The 19,275-nt window shown below is 48.5% G+C and overlaps 3 protein-coding genes across 7 annotated transcripts in view; all 3 read left to right on the forward strand.

Moving 5' to 3' along the window:
• Sys1 (SYS1 golgi trafficking protein) overlaps nt 1–4,341 on the forward strand; it is a 38,512-nt gene extending 34,171 nt beyond the window's left edge. The window contains exon 4 of the mRNA XM_008835489.3: nt 4,211–4,341. Within this exon, the coding sequence (XP_008833711.1) occupies nt 4,211–4,217 (7 nt within the window). The 3' untranslated portion in view covers nt 4,218–4,341. The remainder of the gene's footprint in view (nt 1–4,210) is intronic.
• On the forward strand, nt 1,833–8,688 carry Dbndd2 (dysbindin domain containing 2). 4 transcript variants are annotated; one of them, XM_008835206.3, is made up of 4 exons: nt 1,833–2,026; nt 4,211–4,357; nt 4,527–4,664; nt 6,156–8,688. In XM_008835206.3, exons 2-4 carry the CDS (start codon nt 4,219–4,221, stop codon nt 6,356–6,358), a joined length of 480 nt encoding a protein of 159 aa, XP_008833428.1. In that variant the 5' UTR covers nt 1,833–2,026; nt 4,211–4,218; the 3' UTR covers nt 6,359–8,688. The 4 variants fall into 4 exon arrangements, with proteins under 4 accessions (XP_008833428.1, XP_008833318.1, XP_008833242.1 ...); XM_008835096.3 differs by lacking the exon at nt 1,833–2,026 and adding an exon at nt 2,445–2,574; XM_008835020.3 differs by lacking the exon at nt 1,833–2,026 and adding an exon at nt 2,703–2,885.
• A 4,607-nt stretch (nt 8,689–13,295) lies between these two features.
• Pigt (phosphatidylinositol glycan anchor biosynthesis class T) overlaps nt 13,296–19,275 on the forward strand; it is an 11,417-nt gene continuing 5,437 nt past the window's right edge. The window contains exons 1-8 of one of the 2 annotated variants that reach the window (XM_029564315.1): nt 13,296–13,522; nt 13,661–13,838; nt 16,138–16,265; nt 16,575–16,675; nt 16,816–16,902; nt 17,422–17,509; nt 17,614–17,711; nt 17,795–17,960. In XM_029564315.1, the coding sequence (XP_029420175.1) occupies nt 13,333–13,522; nt 13,661–13,838; nt 16,138–16,265; nt 16,575–16,675; nt 16,816–16,902; nt 17,422–17,509; nt 17,614–17,711; nt 17,795–17,960 (1,036 nt within the window). In that variant the 5' untranslated portion in view covers nt 13,296–13,332. The remainder of the gene's footprint in view (nt 13,523–13,660; nt 13,839–16,137; nt 16,266–16,574; nt 16,676–16,815; nt 16,903–17,421; nt 17,510–17,613; nt 17,712–17,794; nt 17,961–19,275) is intronic. The other variant, XM_008835633.2, reaches the window with a different exon arrangement.

Consider the following 19,275-nt stretch of genomic DNA (forward strand, 5'->3'; position numbering starts at 1 on the left):
AAAAGAACACATTGGGAGTTGTGGTTACAAGCAGACTCACCAGCTGCCTACCTAGCTTCAGATTCCAGCCCCGTCACTGACTAGCTGCACAACCTCTGACATGGTCCTCTATGTTTCTCTGTATCTCAGTTTCTGTATCTGTAAAGTGGACATAACAGCATTTACCTCACAGGATTGTTAGTTAGTATAGGTAGGCCGAATATGGTGGACATTGGGAGTTGTGGTTACAAGCAGACTCACCAGCTGCCTACCTAGCTTCAGATTCCAGCCCCGTCACTGACTAGCTGCACAACCTCTGACATGGTCCTCTATGTTTCTCTGTATCTCAGTTTCTGTATCTGTAAAGTGGACATAACAGCATTTACCTCACAGGATTGTTAGTTAGTATAGGTAGGCCGAATATGGTGGCACACGCCTTTAATCCCAGCACTTGGGAGGCAGAGGCAGGTGAATATCTGTGAGTTGAGGACAGCCTGGTCTACATAGTGAGTTCCAGGTCAGCTGAGACTACAGGGAGACCCTGTCTCAAAAAGACAAGAGAAAGAAAGAAAGAGAGAGAGAGAGAGAGAGAGAGAGAGAGAGAGAGAGAGAGAGAGAGAGAGAGAGAGACTTACGATGACTGACACATCTATCTTAATCTCAGTAGACGTGCTAACCGTTAGGGCTCCCTTCCTATAATTTCACAAGTTCATGGCAAAGTGCAGTTCTTCCCCCTTTTTACCCATCCCAAGTGCCCAAGTGCTATAGTCCGCAATCTGTATGGCTTCTAAGAGGTGGGGATTAATTATTCCTCATTCAGAGGCAAGATCAAGGATCGGAGAAGCATTTGCCTGGCTGGCTAGAAGCAGTAGGTTTACATGCGGGGGTGGGGGGAGGTGTCTGACTACACCTGTCATCTCAACACTTCACTTGTTGCCTCCCACGAACTAGTTTCCATGCTTGTAAACTAGTGAGAAGGTTACTTGCTGTGCTTACCTTGCAGGGTTCTCTAGTATAATAACACAGTCGAGTCCTTGCCTGGGGCGTTTCTGGAGTGCTGGGGGTGGGGGCACCAGAATGTGACATACTTTTCACACGTCCACCCACTCTGCGCATGCCCTCTCTCTTCTCTGCTTGTTCAACTCATTTCTTCGACTTCACTCAGGTATGAGAGCCTAGATTTCATTCTAACAATGGAGGGGATTAGTGCAGGGTGTGCCATCTCGGATTTATGCTCTAAACTCTACGAGCTGACTGCTGTGTGGGGAGTGGAGCGTAGGTAGGCACGAGGGGCACTGAAAAACCAGACAGACGCTAGGACAGTAGGAGCTCAAATCAGGCAGGGAGGTGGACCGAGGAATGGTGGACGGGAAAGGGACTTAAGAAACAGAAGTGTATTTTAATGTGGGCTGCGAGAGAGGTGCCAATGAGGACTTCTGGCCAGGTAGTTTCTAGCTGGCTATCAGGTGTGTGATTAATCAAGTGGCCCCAATACAGATCAAGAATAGAAAAACGCGCGCGCGCGCACACACGCCCCAGCCGCCGGTCCACCCCACACTGCTTCCGGGGCCCAGCAAAGGGATGCAGGGCAGGAGGGTAACATGGGCATGGAGTCTTGGAGTCAGAAGCTGTTAGACTGGTCACTTCGAGCACTGATTGGAGCCAGGAGGTGTTGGGAGGGGGGCAGTTTCCGTTTCCAGCGCCCATCCCATCTGGGACCGACGTCTAATATCCCTGTTAGCATGTTAGCATCTCGCGTTGGCTCCTCGCCGGCGTCTAGGGGCGCGGCACCCGCTCATCTCCTCCAGCACTGACCCGCCCGTCCCTCGCCTCCCCGCCCAGTTCGCTGATGGCCTGAGCGGCTGTTCTGTCTGGTTCCTAAACCGGGAACCCACCGCCAAGGGACTCCCGGGTCAGGGGGTCGCTGACCGCCATGCACCTGCCCCGCTAGGCAGCCGCCTACCCTGCCTTCCCCAACCCGCACCTTCGGAGAAGTGCGCGCGGAAGCGTGGAGAGGACAGCCGAGGTGGCTGGAGGCAGGGAGCCGGTGCGTGCGCGTGGTCGCTGCGTGGGCGCTCCGGGAGTCCGGGCGCAGCAAGTGTGCGTGGGCAGGAGCCGGCGCGTGTGCCCGCAGCCGCCGAGCGTTGGGCGGGGGCGCCGCAAGAGCCCTGGCGTGCGTGCGTGGAGTGGCGCGCGAGCGGCGGGGGCAGGATGCGTGCCGGGAACTTTTTGCCCACCCCGCAAGTCCGCGTCGCGGCGCTCCGAGGGCTGCCCACCAGCCGCAGGCCGAGCGCCGAGCGCCCGCCGCCCCTCCCCCACTTCCGCCTCACGCCTCTTCCTGGGAACTTTTTGCCCGCCCCGCAAGTCCGCGTCCCGGCGCTCCGAGGGCTGCCCACCAGCCGCAGGCCGAGCGCCGAGCGCCCGCCGCCCCTCCCCCACTTCCGCCTCCCGCCTCTTCCTAGTTCCCGGCTCCCAGGGCGGTCTGTCCCGCGGGAGAGCCGCAGGCGCAGCCCCACCCCGGCCGGCGCGCCCGGCTCCCACGCCCCCGCCTAGCCGGAGCGCACGGACTGAGTCAGCGGGGCGCGGGCGCTGCAGGTAGGGACTGCGACGGGTGGGCGCAGGTGCCGCGGCCGGCAGCGGGCAGGAGCGCCGGGGGACGTGGGGCGACTCCGCCTGCTCCTCCGACGCTATGTGCCCCTTTTTAGGGAATTCTTTCCGTCTGCCTCCTCGGGTGCGGGTGGGGCCGGAGCAGAGGGCGTTCTCCATTTCCCTGGCTCCTGCCTGGGTGGCTGGCAGCAAGCGTCCTGCCTCCAAACCTTCACTCTTCCCAGCACCTAGGTCGAGTAAACAACTATCTAGCTCCAAGTCTCGGTCTGCGGCCCCGGAGAGCAGCGCTTTTCAACCTCGTAAGACCAATGGCCTCGGGGGCGGGGGGGGCGGCAAAGGAGAGGGGCGCCCGGGAGCCCCAGGTCCGCGCCCGCTCCCCCTCCTCGCAGCTCCGCAGACAGCCCCTGGGGCCCTGGGTATTTTTAGCGTTGTGACCTGGGTGGCAGCACTAAGAGCCTTTCTCAAGAGTCAGCGTCCGCGGCTCCTTGTTCCGAGGCAGGCCGGCGGCCACTCTGGCTCCGGGCACTTCCTTGGCCCTGCCTGGCGCTCTAGTGTTGGGTCCATCGTGAGCTGCCCCAGCGCCTGAGGAGTTGGCCAGGATCTGGGATACACAGTGCAGATGAGGCGATTTATGGAGGATGGCAATTTTGGTCCTGCCACTGGTGATGGGTTCAGAACAGAATGCCAGGAATGGGACTGAGTGAATGCACAAGGCTGGGGCTGGCCCTGAGCTCTGGTGTTCTGGAAAACTCTCAGCCCTGGGAATCAAGAAGCCTGGTCTGAACTGGACCCAGGCACTGCTCTTCCCATTGGTACTTTCTGACGAGCTCGGAGACAATCCAGACAGAGGAGGGGAACAAATAAAGAGCTAGCGTTTAGAGGAAAGGCGGTCAAACGGCTCTGACGAGCTCGGAGACAATCCAGACAGATATCTCGAGGAGGGGAACAAATAAAGAGCTAGCGTTTAGAGGAAAGGCGGTCAAACGGCTCATCTTCACAAATAGTGTCTTGTATTTTGGGCAGGTAGGAAATTTATGACCTTTCAAGTGATTTTCTTAGGGCAGGGGCAAGTGTGGAAGTCAGGTCTTTGAGTTCAGAGAAAGGGTTTGGAGGTGATTGTGGGTGTGTGTATGTATAGATGGAGACTGGTGTGTGTGTATGTGTACAGATGGAGACTGTTGGGGAGGAAAGTTGCTTTAGCCTTGTGCTTTTGAACGGCCAGGAAGAAGCAGAGCTTCAGAACCCTCCACCTTTGAGTCTCCATCCTATCTTCTTCCCTGCCCCCCCCCCTTAGGGGAATTGGGTCCAGAAAAGGAGTGCCCCTCCCAACCTCTCAGAAGGGCATCATGGGGAAAGTTAACCAGCCATTGGTTGTCTTCACTGAACGGAGAGGCTCTTTGCCGTGCCTGGAACCGGCCTCTCCTTTGTGGAGCTAGGGCAGGCTCTGCCCCTACATGAGTCTTGAAATCTATGGGATGAGTTTTGTTTCAGACTGGAAAGCCAGAGCTGTCCCACTGGAACCAAAGGCCTTGCTGGGATGCTGGCTGCAGTGGGGCTTCATAAGCCCAGGACCCCACTGTCTTTCATCCTTACAGTTGTGTTTGTCTTGCTCTTTACCCTCCAGGGGCTAACATGGACCCCAATCCTAGGGCAACCTTGGAGCGCCAGCAACTCCGTCTTCGGGAGCGGCAGAAATTCTTTGAGGACATTCTACAGCCAGAAACAGAGTTTGTTTTCCCCCTATCCCATCTGCATCTCGAGTCACAAAGACGTAAGTTTCTAGTCCTGAGAAATGTGGTTGGGGTAAGGTGGGTTTTGAGTCTTGGGGGCCACCTCTCTTTGTCACCCAGTAAACTTTGAAATTGGGATCTGACTGGTGACTGATCATTCTGTTAGCCTTAGGCTGTCTGCCTGACCTCCCACCTTCTCTTGATCCACAGCCCCCATAGGTAGTATCTCATCCATGGAAGTAAATGTGGACACGCTGGAGCAGGTGGAGCTTATTGATCTTGGGGATCAGGATGGAGCAGATGTCTTCTTGCCTTGTGAAGATTCTCCACCAACTCCCCAGATATCTGGTATGCTCTTCTGCTTTGGGTACCTGGGTACCATTTGGCCAGAGCTGGATGTTGGGACTCTGAAATGATGTTGCAAATCTGAGCTGGGGAAGAGCATGAGTAGGTGCTAGAAATATGTGTTTCCACTAGAGAAACTGCAGCTGTTCTGATTTTAGAGATGTTAACCCTGAGGGGAAACTGGGTTATAGAACCTCCAGCCAGAATTCTAGAAATGGCCAGCTACTTAAAATTTGAAATTTTTTTATTTGTGAAATTAACATAATGTAATTAAAACAATGTAAAATATAATTATTACATTAGACAATTTTAGCTATAATATGAACATTCACTAGGTTCTTAATACTGTGCTAAAAAGTATTTTACATATTTTTATCTCAATCCTTATAATGGTGTAGCAGGGCAGGGAATATAATCTTCACTTTATAATGAAGGAAATTAGAAGGGCTGGGAGATGTAGTTCAGTAGCACAGTATATGTGCCTAGGGTGTACAAGATCTCTGAGTTTGATTTCAGCACTGAAGAAAGAATTAGGCTTGGTGTGTTTGGTCACGTAGCCAGAAAGTAGAAAAGCTGGTATTCAAACCATACCTGTCTGGCTCCAAAGCCTAGATGCTTAACTTATAAGACAGATATACTCTTATTTAAAACTGCTAATGAGGCTGGCATGGTAGCTCATACCTTTAGTCCCAGCCCTCAGGAAGCACAGGCAGGAGGATCACAAGTTTGAGACCAGGTTCAGAGCAATACCGTGTCCTTAAAAAAAAAAAAACCAAACCAAAAAACGGAAATGCTATTTTTTTTTCTTTTTTGAGGAAGGGTCTCCCTTGTAACCCCAGCTGACCTGAAACTTGCTGTGTAGACCAGACTGCCCTCGATCTCACAGAGGTCTGCCTGTCTCTGCCTTGTGAGTGCTAGGACTAAAGGCATGCACCACCATGCCTATCTGGTATTATTTCTTGCTGGCAACTCGGGCACTAGATAAGCAGTCTTAAGATTTTACCTTAAAAGCTGGGCATGGTGGCACATACCTTTAATTCCAGCACTTAGGAGGCAGAGGCTAGTAGATCTCTGTGAGATCAAGGTCATCCTGATCTACATAGTGAGTTCCAGGCCAGCTGGGGCTGCAGGGAGACCCTGCTTCAAAAAAATAAAAATAAAAACTCTCTAGAGAATGTAAGTCTCCCTATTTAAACAGAAAAACAGAATCCTTGATAGGGGAAATGACTTGCCCAAAGCCATTCAGGAAGAAGTGAGGTAGAGCCTCAACTCTGGGGTTGATTGGCCTGACTCCAGATTATAACATCATGTAGTGATGTGAAAGGAGCTGGGAGCCAGGAGAGAGAGGTCCTAATCCTGGCTTATCACTGGACCAAGGGAGTAATTCTGGACAAGTGCCCACCCTTCTTTACTTCCGTTTCTCTGGTCAGATAATGTCTTAAGAGTCCTCTAAAACCCTGTGTGTGGCCCTGACCAGCTCTTCTCTCTGGGCAGGAGTGGACGACCATCCAGAGGAGCTGAGCCTGCCAGTGCCCACGCCAGACAGGACTACATCCCGGACCTCCTCCTTGTCCTCTGACTCCTCCAACCTGCACAGCCCAAATCCTAGTGATGGTGGAGCAAACACACCCTTGGCACAGTCTGATGAGGAGGAGGATGGGGATGATGGAGGGCCAGAGCCTGGAATCTGCAGCTAGCAGCAGGCTCTTACAGACTGACCAATCTGGCTGTTCTCCATGGAGACCCTAGGCCCAGCCAGAGTACTCTGGAAAAGACCTGACATTTACTTGCAGTCAGCACCAAAGGGAAGAAGGATGGTGGGATGGTGTACCTCTGAGCACTAACCCTCCCTGCTTTACTGCTAACTGTGCCCTGCTGCAACCCTTCCACCAGTGTTTGGTTTACTTCTGAGGTAGGACTTGCAAGTGAGGAGCTGGAAAACGAGGTAGGATGAAATGCCACTGCTTTCCTCCCACCCCCACATTACCCTGTAGTCTTCCAGTATAGTCTTCTAAGCCAGTGTCTCACAGGATGAGAACTCCTCAGTGCTCCAGATGACGTGGTACCCTGCTCATCATGTCTTCGCACATACTTTTTGGAACAGAACATGGTATAAGTAATAAATAATAATACACCAGTCATTTCACCTCATTCCTCACATTGCAAAGGTACCAAACCCACTGTCCTTAACTCTAACCAGCATTATACCACTGTCACTCATTTATTCCATTTAGTCAAAAGCTACTTAAGAATTTAATATCTCAGGGCTGGAGAGACGTGGGTTCAGTTCCCAGCACCCACATGGTGACCAACAACCAGCTGTAACTCCAATATCAGGGAATCCGACATCTTCTGATCTCCTTGGGCAGTGTACAGCATGGGTGCACTTACATGCAGGCAACACACTCGTACACATAAAAATAATAAAATTAATTTTTAAAAAGTTTAATATCTCTGCAAAGCATTTGGAATATAGTTTTAAGAGGTAGTGCTGTTATCATGGAGTTCACTGTCTGTGGAGCAGAAAAATCAGGTCAGTATAAATTACAGTGTAATAAGTAGCATAATCAGGTACTGCTGTGGTACCAGGAAACAAGCTTGTATGGTAATTAAAAAGAGCTGATTTTTAAAAATGCTTTATTTTTATGTGTATGATAGTATTGCCTACATGTGTGTAGGTGCACCCACGTCATGCAGTGCCTGCAGAGGTCTGAAGAGGGCGTTGGATCCCCTGGAACTAGAGATAGGGATGGTTGTTAGCTACCATGCAGGAGCTGGGAACCGAACTTAGGTCCTCTGCAAGAGCAGCCAGTGCTCTTAACTGCTGAGCCATCTCCAGCCCCAAGAGCTGATTTTTTAAAGTGGAGATCTGAAGGACAGATAGGAGCAGCCAGGCTGGGGAGGGGAAGAGGATTGTATCCAGGCAAAAGTTGCAGCTTGTAGTCTACAAAGCTGGACATTGTGGCTCATATCTGTGATCCCAGGACTTGGGAATTAGAGGTAGGAGGGTCTGGAGTTCAGTGACAGCCTTTGCTGCATAGCAAATTTGAGGCCAGCCTGGGCTTCATGAGACCCTGTCTCAAAAATTTATTTTCTTTTAATTAATGAAAAAAAAAGACTAAATGGAGAGAATGTATGTTTTGAGGAGTTATTTGGATAAACTATTGGATTTGAAGATACAGAGAGGTAAGATTGACAAAGGTCAGATTGTGAAATGCTTTGAGCCTACCTAGATTAGGTTTCAATTTGACTCCTAGTAAAAGATCATGACTTAAGGTACAAATTTATCTCCTCGTGTCAAAGAAGTCCAAAATACCGAGCTATGTGAGAGCTCTAGTAATGGAGCACCAGCTCCTTTTGGTTCTTTTTCTTCAGTCGTCCATGGCTCATGACTTGGATTCTGTCAAAGCCCCAGCCAGCAAGGCTTTGGAAATGGCAGAAAGCAAGAGAAGAAATGGGAATGTGCACAGGGCACAGCCTGGGCACTCTTCCTTCTTAAGAAGCATTTTTGGAAGCTCTAAGAGATAGTATTCCCTTTTATCTCGTTGCCCAGAACTTCATAACAGAAAATGTCTCATTTGTAGACATATTACAGACACTGGGACAGCATTTTCTAGAGGAGAATTCTAGCTTTTTTTCCAATCACTGAATTTCCAGTGCATCCGATTCCTGTACTACAGGGTATCTGAGAAGCTCCCCACCATCTGCGGCTCTTTGATAGGGCACTCGGCTGTCTTGATAAACAGGGTTTGTTACTGAAGAACAAGAGTAGTCACTGGGTGGGTAATCAGCAGTTTGCATGTTAAGAGCCATATTAAAGATTTTGAACTTTATTTGGAGTAATGAAGGATTACAAGTGGCTGGACTTGTTTAAAAGGTAAATTGGCTGTAATTTAGAGTATACTGGGGAAAGCAGGCCCAAGACAAACAATTTATGAAAGATAATGGTGGCCCAGTAGGACAGTGGAGACTGGCTTACCTAGGTTGAAGAGAATATAAATAAATGTGACATTACTCATTCGATAAATATTATGTGTTGGTATATAATGTGCAAAACACAGATACGCTAGTGGCAAAAATGAAAGAAAGAAGGAATGAAGAGAAAAAGTCACTGCTGTCACAGAGTTCATAGTCTTGTGGAGAGCCCAGACATAAATTTGCAGTCCTGACTAGTGCTACAAAGCAGCTGGCCTATCCAAGGAGCTCACCACAGCTGAGGTGCGAATGAGCAGGAGACCCCTGTGGCATACTGATTGGATGGGACCAGATGACTGGAGTGAACCAAAGAGACACCTTGTCTGCAGGCTAGTGGAAGGTCTAGAAGAGTTAAGAGGCCAGTTCTGAAATATTTTCCATGGATGAGTCAGAAAGGAAGGGGTCAAAAGAGCTGGTGCTATTTACAATGATTTGCACGATTTCTCACCCAGATAGGGAGTTTACGAGGCAACCAGGTTTGAGCTGAAATAATTGGTTTTAGAAGCTGAGTTTGAGTGCTTTTCAGAGACAAGACAACAAACATAGTAAGTAGGCACCTGGGTTCATGAGTGTGAAATTTGGGTAAGAGGCTTAGACTGAAAAAATAAACATGAGCTCATCGGCACATGGGTGTAAGCGAAGCCATGTAAGTGAACTTGCCCAGGGTGCTGTTTGAAGGGAGAAATGATAGAACCCGCCTTAAGAATCATCCATTCACTTCTCACGTTAAAGCCATTCCATTTCCTCTTCATATATCAAAAAACAAAACCTGCAGAATCAGTGACCTTCAGCCTAAATCCCAATAGTCTTCAGGCCACCCAGGCAGAGTGATAGTTTGCCTGGTCTCATCCTTTAAGGAACCACTGTGACCGCTCCTAAAGAGTGAGAAACTTGTGGGATATCTAGGGAAGACAGTGTCCTTCAGCCCCTCACCCCCAACCTGGGTCTCTGTTGAAGCTTATAGAGTGAATAACTTTTGTCCAGAAGCCTTTGGGTCCAAGCTGGGATCATCAGTTAAAGTGGGTTCAGGAGCCCAGTCAGCCTCTAGAATTTTTCTGGGTTGCTCATGATTTTGCTGTATGCAGATGGCATGACCTCATAACCTCAGTCCTTTTGTGCCGGATCCCCCTCCATCCCCCTGAGCCTAGGAAGGCTCCACCTCCTATCTCAGTGGGCTCATCCTTCCTTTAGGCTGTGGCCTATGCTTCCCATTCATAGTTCTAATGCAGGGCTTCCCACCCCTCTTCCCTTGGGGTAAGTGTTGGGAAGCTGTACTTGCTTGGTTACCATGGGCATACCAATAAATTTTTTAGTACTCTAGACACAATGCTGAGATTGTGTGGTTTGGGATAGGCAACCATTCTGTGCAGAGGGATCTACAGCCCTCTTGAGAAATAGAATTGTCTGAGTCTCTGGGAAACCTTCAGCTAGTATGAGCTCCAGTTCTGTCTGGAAAAGACTAGAGTCAGCTGAGACCACATGACCACTTCCTGGTTGAGACAATGACCTCTTTTCCTGCCAAACCACAGGGGGCTGGCCAGCCTTCAGAGCAGGGCTTCATCTCTAACTGTTTCCTCTGGTCACACAGTATCCTTGGAGATGAGATGATTTGGAGCCAACTCCAAATTAAGGAGCTTAGCTTTCAATCTTGCAAGTCACAGTGTGGCCTCTTTGTATTGCACAGACCTACTGGGTAGATATCCTGACAGACTCTGAAGTGGAAGAAGATTGAATTCATCTTTCTAGAACCTTGTGCTATGAAGGAAATACAAGAGAATTAGAAGATCCCTAAAAAGCTTACCCTGTAACAATCCCCAAGAGTGCACAGAACTGGACTTGCAAACAGCATGGCAGTGTGAGGGTAACGTGGAACTGTGCTGTGATGTCTTGTTCATTTATTACATGATTGAGCACTTCTACAATGCACTAGCCATTTGCATAGGCAATAGAAAGATTAAGCCTACCAAGAGCTCTTCCAGGAACACATGCTGCAAATCACAGAATTATATAATGAAGGCTGGACGGAAAGTGCAGGTGACTGTAGCCACCAAAGAAGCAGGAGGAAAGCAAGTTTTACTGCAGGGGCTGGGCTTTGAACGACAGGAACAATTTCAAAAGGAAATAAAGTATAAAAGTTGCCTTCAAAAATTATTTTGAGGCTGTTAGTGTAGACTTTGCTGCTGACTCCATTATCACTCACTATGATCTTAAGAATTATCTGAACTTAAGTTTCACTTCTTACCCATAAAATGAAGATGACTGTACTTATCTAATTGGGTTTGAATAGATGTGATTATTAATCTCCAACAGGTACATAGTTCATCATCCTAACAATGACCCTGAAAGCAGGTTTTTACAGATGAGGACATGTGACACTCAGGTTGTTTGTACTCATACAGATTAAAGGCAGGTATGGGAATCTGAACCCACACCTAACTGACATCTAATCGCCCACTTTTCCTGCAATTTCCTGTCCAATGGGGGCAGGAACAGTAGACATAAAAAGAATGAAAGCATGAAAGTCTTTTTGACACTACCTTTCTTGAGGGAGTCTACTTTGGTAGATCTTCCTAATACCAAGTTTGGCTTTTCCTAGAAATAAAGTTGCGAGATTTATGAAGAGACTTTACAGAATCCTTCATGAGTGTTTCCTGTAGGGCAAGTGGAAAAACCAAATCGGGAGTTTAAAAACTGGAACTCCTACAGCTCATTAATGAAGAAGCAGACAAGCTAGTAAGGAACACAAAAGATTTTTAAAAATACCTTTCCTAAGAGAAGATAAATGGATGATAAGAAAACATGAACAGGTGCTCAACACCATTGCTAAGGAAAATGCAAATCAAGCCTACAATGAGATACCATTATATACACACCCAGATAGCAGAAACAAGTCCAAAACCCAAACCACCAAATGTCAACCAGGATGTGGAGCAACTAAAGCGCTCACATATTTTTATTTTTAATATTTTATTTTTATGTGTATGCGTGTATTGCCTCAGTGTAGGTGGAAGTGACACGTGTCGTGCAAAGCCCGGGCAGGACAGAAGAGGCTGTTGGATCCCCTGGAACTGGAGTTATGGACAGTTGTTAGCTGCCATGTGGGTGATGGTATTCAAACCTGGGTCTTCAAGAACAGCTAGTATTCTTAACCGCTGAGCCACAGATATTTTTTTTAATAGAAAAATAAAATGATAGATTTTAGAGAAAGGTCTGACAGTTTGTTAGAAAACAGATATACACTTTATCTTTGACCCATCAATCCTACACCTAAATATTTGCCCAAGAGCTATGAGAAACAGATGTTTACAAAGCAACTTGCACAGACAACAGTTTTGTTCATTATAATCCAAAACTGCAAAGAACCCAGATACTCATCAGTATATAAATGGTTAAAGTATAGCTTATCCAAACAATTGTCGGTACAGCAATTTTTAAAAATTGATGTATGCAAGACAGTTCCGTGCCCTTGTAGGTAGAGGATGATTTAGAGCCAACTCCCAAGGAACTATTGAGTCTCCAAGCCACAATGTAGCTTGAAAAACATTTCTTCCAGGAAAGAACAAACAAGTGGTTTTTCCACTTGCCCTGTTGTGATGGTGGGGATCAGAACTTTGGTTCCCTCTGAAATTGTGGCATGGGGGGAAGACCTTAACTGGGAAGGGCATTAGGTCACTTTGGGGGATTTTAGTTGCTTTATGTATTTATTTTTCCACCCCCCTGCAGTGCTGAGAACATACCAAGGGTCTCATGCATGTTGGAAGCCGAGTTATATCCTGTCTCTGGTTTAGGAATATTCTGCATCTGGGTAAGATTTAGTTACATTCCTGTATTGGCCAAAACTCGGTGGATTTCACATCAGAAGAGAAATTGAACTCTAGTAATTTGCATGTTTATAAAAAAATATACTAGTGCGTGAAATTTGAGATGCATGGACACTTGGGTGCTTTTAGGGATTTATAGGTGGGTGTGTGATAAAGTAATAAAATGGGCTGAAGAGATGCCTCTGTGGTTAAGAGTACTGGATGCTCTTATAGAGGACCAGGATTGGATTCCGAGCATCCACATGGTGGCTAACAACCGTCCTAACTCGTTATCCTGCGCAGCCTTCTGACTGCAGGCATCCTCGACACGGGTGCACTTACTTACATGCAAACAAAAGACATTAAAAAAGAAAATGTTTTTAAGTACTAGTAAAATGTTAACACCAGAAGGAATCTAAGTGATTAGAGGACCGCGTTCATCTTAACAGTTGCTCATTCTTTCAGTTTTGTCAAACGTTTGAAAGTTTTGAGAGCAGATCCATTTGAGGGTCTCTTAGCAAAGGTCTGCCCCTAGGAGCTGGTGAGGTTGGGAGCCAGGCAGAGACGCTCTGGCCTGTAATCCCAGCCCACTAGGCCGAGGCAGGAGGATCCCGACGTGAGCCCAGCTGTGTGACCTCACAAACCATGAAATGGCAGTACCGCCACCCTCGCACGTGTGGGTTCTCAAGTCGCCCGCTCCCCCGCCCCACGCCCACGCCCCTCCGCGTCCTGCGAGCAGCCTTAAGGACCCCTGCGGGCTGGTGGCACAGTCCCCTAGGTAACCGCACTCTGCTTTCCGGGAGGGCGCCGGAAGTCCCGCCTCACAATCTCTTCCTATTGGATGCCGACTTCTGGTGGGCGCAAGATGCCCATGGGAGCCGGAAGCGGCAGCAGGCATGGCGGTGGCCATGCCGCTCGCTGCGCTCTTGCTGTTTCTCGTGGCTCCCTGGTGCTGGGGCCGTGCCGAGCGCCCGCGGGACAGCCTGCGAGAGGAACTGGTTATCACTCCGCTGCCTTCCGGCGACGTGGCCGCCACGTTCCAGTTCCGCACGCGCTGGGATTCGGAGTTGCAGCGGGAAGGTGAGGGTGAGATCAGACTGGAGAAGGATTTGCTATGGCACCTTGCTGAGATGGTGGAGGGAGCACTCCCTGGGGGCGTGGCCTGATCCCTGGGTGGGGTTCTAGCCTCCGCGGGTCCCCTCTCACCTGTCTGCGTTTCTCTAGTGTCTCATTACAGGCTCTTCCCCAAAGCCCTGGGGCAGTTGATCTCCAAGTACTCTCTGCAGGAGCTGCACCTGTCATTCACTCAAGGCTTTTGGAGGACCCGGTACTGGGGGCCACCTTTCCTGCAGGCTCCATCAGGTGCAGAGCTCTGGGTCTGGTTCCAAGACACCGTCACTGAGTGAGTTCCACCTTGGGACTTATAATAAGCCATGGAGGGAGAGTGACAGGGGAAGGCCGTGTTACCTTGCCATTGCTCCTGGGAGCAGGAGGTCCAGCAGGCAGCAGTCTCACCAGGCCAGACCTGGCTTTGGAAGTCAGACATGATATTATGTGGCCCGAAAAATGGTTCAGCCAGCATGGCTCTAGTGGTGCAGGCCTGTATTCCCAGAGCCAGACAGGTGGAAACAGGAAAATTTTTGGGATTTGTTGGCCAGCCAGTTCTAGCTGAATCAGTGTGCTCCAGGTTCAGTGAGAGACTCCCCAAAAGAAAGGTGGGCAGTGATTGAGGAAGACACCGATGTCGATCTCTGGCCTCCACAGGCATGTGCACACATGCACACGTGTGTACACTACCACACACATATATACACACACAACACAAATTATTTGTCAGAGTATTCTTTACTTTGCTGGCTTAACTTCCCCTAATACTTTCAGGCCGGAGGTTGTACATGCATTTCTCTTAAAAGGCAATAGCAGGTAATTGATGCTTATTTGGATTTAAGGCCACAGATAACTGGCAAATTGGGTAACTTTTAAATGACATTTCTTTATATTAAAAAACAATGATAGGACTGGAGAGATGGCTCAGTGGTTAAAAGTACATACTATTCTTCCAGAGAACCTGAGCTCAGTTCCCAGAAAGCACGCCAGGCAGCTCACAACCACCTGTAACTCCAGCTCTAGGGGATCTGATGTCTCTGGCTTCTGTGGGCACTTCGTGCACATGCACATACCCACACACAGATGCACACATATACACTTAATTAAAAATAAAAAATAATTTTTAAAAAACCACAGAAAAAGAACAATAAATATTATCCATGCTAAACAAAACCTATTTATGGGCTAGCATTGGCCTCCAGGAGACTAGGTTTCTATATTGGAGGAATTCCTTTTTAGAGAAGAGCATGCCTGACCTACAACTACAGAAAACTTCCCAGTGGCTGCTGTGGCCATCCTGGAGCAGAACTTTTCCAGGTGGAAGTTGTAAACCTGTGTCTGCATAGGCTGAATAGGTGACACCAGTGAATAAAAGAGCAAAAGCATTGACAGAGTCAGACGTGTGTCTCACTGTCCTCTTAATCACACTGTCAGAAGTCAGTACTGCAGTTATTAGAAGTTTTAGGGCCATGATAGGGAATGGTAGGGTCTGTGGCAGTCTGAAGAGCCCAGTCACCACTCGGCTCTCATCTCTCAGAGCAGTGGATTACTACCATGTGACAGCAAAGACCTAATGTGCTCAGACTGTCATTTCAAGAAGTAGATCAGAATTTAACTTGAAAATTGACATTTAAATAACAATTCATTTAAAAAATTTCTAGGGCCTAGAGAGATGGCTCAGTGGTTAAGAGCACTGATTGCTCTTGCAGAGGACCCGAGTTTGATTCCTAGCACCCACACGGCAGCTAACAATGTCTGTAACTCCAGTTCCAGGGGATCTGACAGCTTCTGACCTCCACGGGCATTGTATGGCGCAGGTACATTTACGAACATGCAGGCGATTACACTCATACACATAAAAAATAGTATTTTTTTTTAATTTCTTAAGGTTTTTAATTGTGTATGTATGTGTGTGTCTGTGTGTGGGTATGTACACATGAGTGCGGGTGCCTGTGGGGGCCAGAAGCACCTGATCCCCTCGAGCTAGAGTTACAGGCAGTTGTATACCACCTGGCATGGGTGCTAGGAATCAAACTCTGGTCCTCTGCTAGAGCAGCATGTGCTCTTAGCTACTGAGCCATCTCTCTCCGCCCCTAAAAAATTGTTTTAAACATTATATGCATCTGTGTTGTGCGTGCCAAATGAAATGTGGTTTTGAGGACATGGTGCTGCTGCTACCTTAGCCATCACCCAGAAGGGGCCTGAGGGAGAGGCTTGGCTGCCCAGAAACACAACAGTATAGAAGAGGCTATACTTGAGGAAGGCAAGAAGGCCTTTCTGGAAGAGGAGGCCAGAACTGGAGCTAAACTTTGAAGGTAGCAGAGAGGCATGAAGGAGGAGTTCCCAGGCAAGAAGAGCCACTTGAACAAAGACCTGTAGGGCTGCTGAGATGCCCAGAGAAAGGGCTGAGGAGATAAGATGAAGAAAGGGACATCACTGCGCAGGGTCAGTGATGTGCTGACTTCCTGCATCTGGCCTGTGTAATGGTTAAGAATATATCCTCCTTTCTCTGAGGGTTTGGCAGTTAGCTGTGGAATTTGTGAGATGGAGCAGAGTAGCCACAGGATTGTAAATGGGTTTGTGTTTCTATCCAGTGTTGATAAATCTTGGAAGGAGCTCAGCAATGTCCTGTCAGGGATCTTCTGCGCCTCTCTCAACTTCATCGACTCCACCAACACCGTCACTCCTACGGCCTCCTTCAAACCTCTGGGACTGGCCAATGGTGAGACCACCCTTTCCTTTTCCCCTTCCCTTCCCCTTTCCCAAACCTTTGCCTCCTTCCCCTTGCATTTCTCTTCCACAGCCTGGGCTAGATCCTAAATCCTGTGGGTATGCAGATCCTGGGTGGATTCCTGCGACTGCTATCTCTGCATTGTCTTGTCCCCAGTGGGGAGGATGTCCATCCTACCCCCTGCTGGGACCACCTGGCAGTAGTGGTATAAGGACTGGGTGAGGTCACCCACAACTCTGGAGCGTGACTCCCGAGAGACATGGCCCAGGTTCCTCCTCGATAGGCCTCTGTCTCCCTCAGACACTGATCACTACTTCCTGCGCTATGCTGTGCTGCCTCGGGAGGTGGTGTGCACCGAGAACCTCACACCATGGAAGAAGCTCCTGCCCTGTAGTTCCAAAGTGAGTGTAGGTGGGATTCACAGAGGGGGAAAGGAGTTTTCGGATGCCCCTTCACAGCCTGAGTGTATTTAAAAGAATCTGCCCCACGCCAGGTGCTCCATGCAGGGTGCTGACCCTTTATCTCTTCCTGCCTCGTCCAGGCAGGTCTCTCCGTGCTACTGAAAGCAGATCGCTTGTTCCACACCACCTACCACTCCCAAGCAGTGCACATCCGTCCGATCTGCAGGGTAAGTCATGGACAGGGGAATAGGTGTCATCCAGAGGCTCCAAGAGCAGGTGCAGGTTGTCTGGTTCTGCCTGAGTGCATTGAGTGGCAAGAGTGATACTGACTGTGTAGGGTGTTGGCGGTGCACCAATGAAACCAAGGTTTGCCTGTGGAACACTCAGTAAATCTTTACCATGGAGCACAGTGGCTAGAACAGTAACGGTGTGCGTGCCACTGCTGGCCCAGTCACCTGCCAGCTATATGACCTTGAGGAAGTCATTTCATTTCCCTGAACCTCATTCACTCATCTGTCACATGCGAATAATAATAGAATAGGCTCTGCTGGTTCTTGTAAGGATTCATCCCATGATGCACATAAAGCCGTCGTTGACACACGATCCAACTCAGGGTTAAGTGCTCAGCAGTGAAGTAGAGCTGAAGATACAAAGCAGAGGGATTGGGTCCAAGTCAGAGTCCTTTGCGGCTGCACAGTTGGGTGAGAGTAAGGCCTCTTATTGCTGCTGTCTGGCCCTTGTGACAGAATGTACACTGTACCAGCATCTCCTGGGAGCTGAGGCAGACCCTTTCAGTTGTCTTTGACTCCTTCATCACAGGACAAGGGAAGAAAGGTAAGCTGCCTGGGCACCTCATCCTTATCTACTTGTCACAATCCTGGCCTGTGTGAACCAGGCACACCTTAAGCCCTTGTTCAGCCCTGCTTTCTGCTCCTCAGACTGGTCCCTCTTCCGGATGTTCTCCCGAACTCTCACAGAGGCCTGCCCACTAGCATCGGAAAGCCGTGTTTATGTGGACATCACAAGCAACAGCCAGGTACCAAGGTGTCCAGCCACGTGTCCGCCTTCCCATCAGTCTGCCCCTCTCCTTGCTTCTAAGCCCTGCCCCTGTGTTGCCAGGACAATGAAACACTAGAGGTGAACCCTCCCCCCACCACCACATACCAAGATGTCATCTTGGGGACCCAGAAGACCTATGCTGTCTATGACTTGTTTGACACAGCCATGGTCAATAACTCTCACAACCTCAACCTCCAGCTGAAGTGGAAGAGACCCCCAGATAATGGTGAGTGGGGGCGGGGGGAGTACAACAGATGCAATCTTGTGTCTTTGGTATAAGATGTAGGGTTTAGGTCTACTCTCACCTCTTCCAGGCTCTGTGAGTGGACAATTCCTAACTCCACTGAGCCTTAGTGTCTAGGGAAAGCTGTACCTAGTGGATTGGATGAGCTAATGTAAAACAGTTAATTCATGAACTCATTTGAGTTTGTATTCCACTTGAGGCATAGAGTGGTACATAAGACAGAGAACACTGCATTCAAGAAACGTGATATCCTATAATAAAGAGAGGTGTCAGTTAACCATAGTTGTGTTCTGTGTTGCCAAGGGGAAGGGAAGGATATCCTGAGTACCTGTTTTGAGTGGGAGGGGGCACATAAGTGTGGGATTGACTTTTTTTTTTTTTTGAGGCAGGGTCTCCCTGTAGCCCCAACTGTCCTGGAACTTACTATGTAGACCAGGCTGGCCTTGAACTCAGAGAAATCTGCCTGCCTCTGCCTCCCAAGTGCTTGGATTTAAAGGCATGCGCCACCACACCTGGCTTGGGATGACTTTTATAAGTGGACATGGTCTGAACTAATGGCTTCTAATTAACCCCAGCAAAACCATGTGTTCTTGTGTCTTATGACCTGGGCACTTGATCTCATTTCCTGGGCAACCTCATTTTGTTACTCCACCCAAAAAGATAATGAATAAACGAATGAGTGAATGAATCTGGATATGCTTGATAATGAGCACATCAAAACTCTGAAAGGTGGCACACCCACCTCCATTGCATACAGTGGAGATCAGAAAGATGGTGACCTTGGGTGAATGAGATAGTCTAGAACTAGGAATGAAAGCCCAGATGGTCTGTTAAGATTAGGAATAGCAAACCATTTGAATAAATTTATGGGTGGGCTCAGATTCTAGGACAGTTTCAGGGACAGAGTTCTAGCAAGACAGTGTCATCAGCACTGTTCCAGGAGACAGATGGTTCTAGGAGATCTCTAAAGGAACAAGTGTCCTCCTAGTTCCGGCCCACTCTGGAAAACTAAATTTAAAAGTAGGGCTGTTTGTTCAGTTTGTCATAATGGTGCAGTAATGTGCACATAAGCACCTAGTAGTGGTATCCTCTTATCCCTGTAGTCAAGGGAAGATGGATGATTCTAAGCCCAGGTTTCCCAGTTCTGACAGTAGAACCTTTCCCCATTCACACCCTGATTTGGGGCTCTGAACATCACTCAGGGAGCTGGGTGGGGAGTGGCTGGCTCACCTTTAGGATCAACTAAAGATTTATTTATTTATTATTTATTTATTTATTTATTTATTTATTTATTTAT

This window comes from Nannospalax galili, unplaced genomic scaffold (assembly GCF_000622305.1).
Source record: "Nannospalax galili isolate Female #2095 unplaced genomic scaffold, S.galili_v1.0 scaffold1090, whole genome shotgun sequence".
Taxonomy (NCBI): Eukaryota; Metazoa; Chordata; class Mammalia; order Rodentia; family Spalacidae; genus Nannospalax; species Nannospalax galili.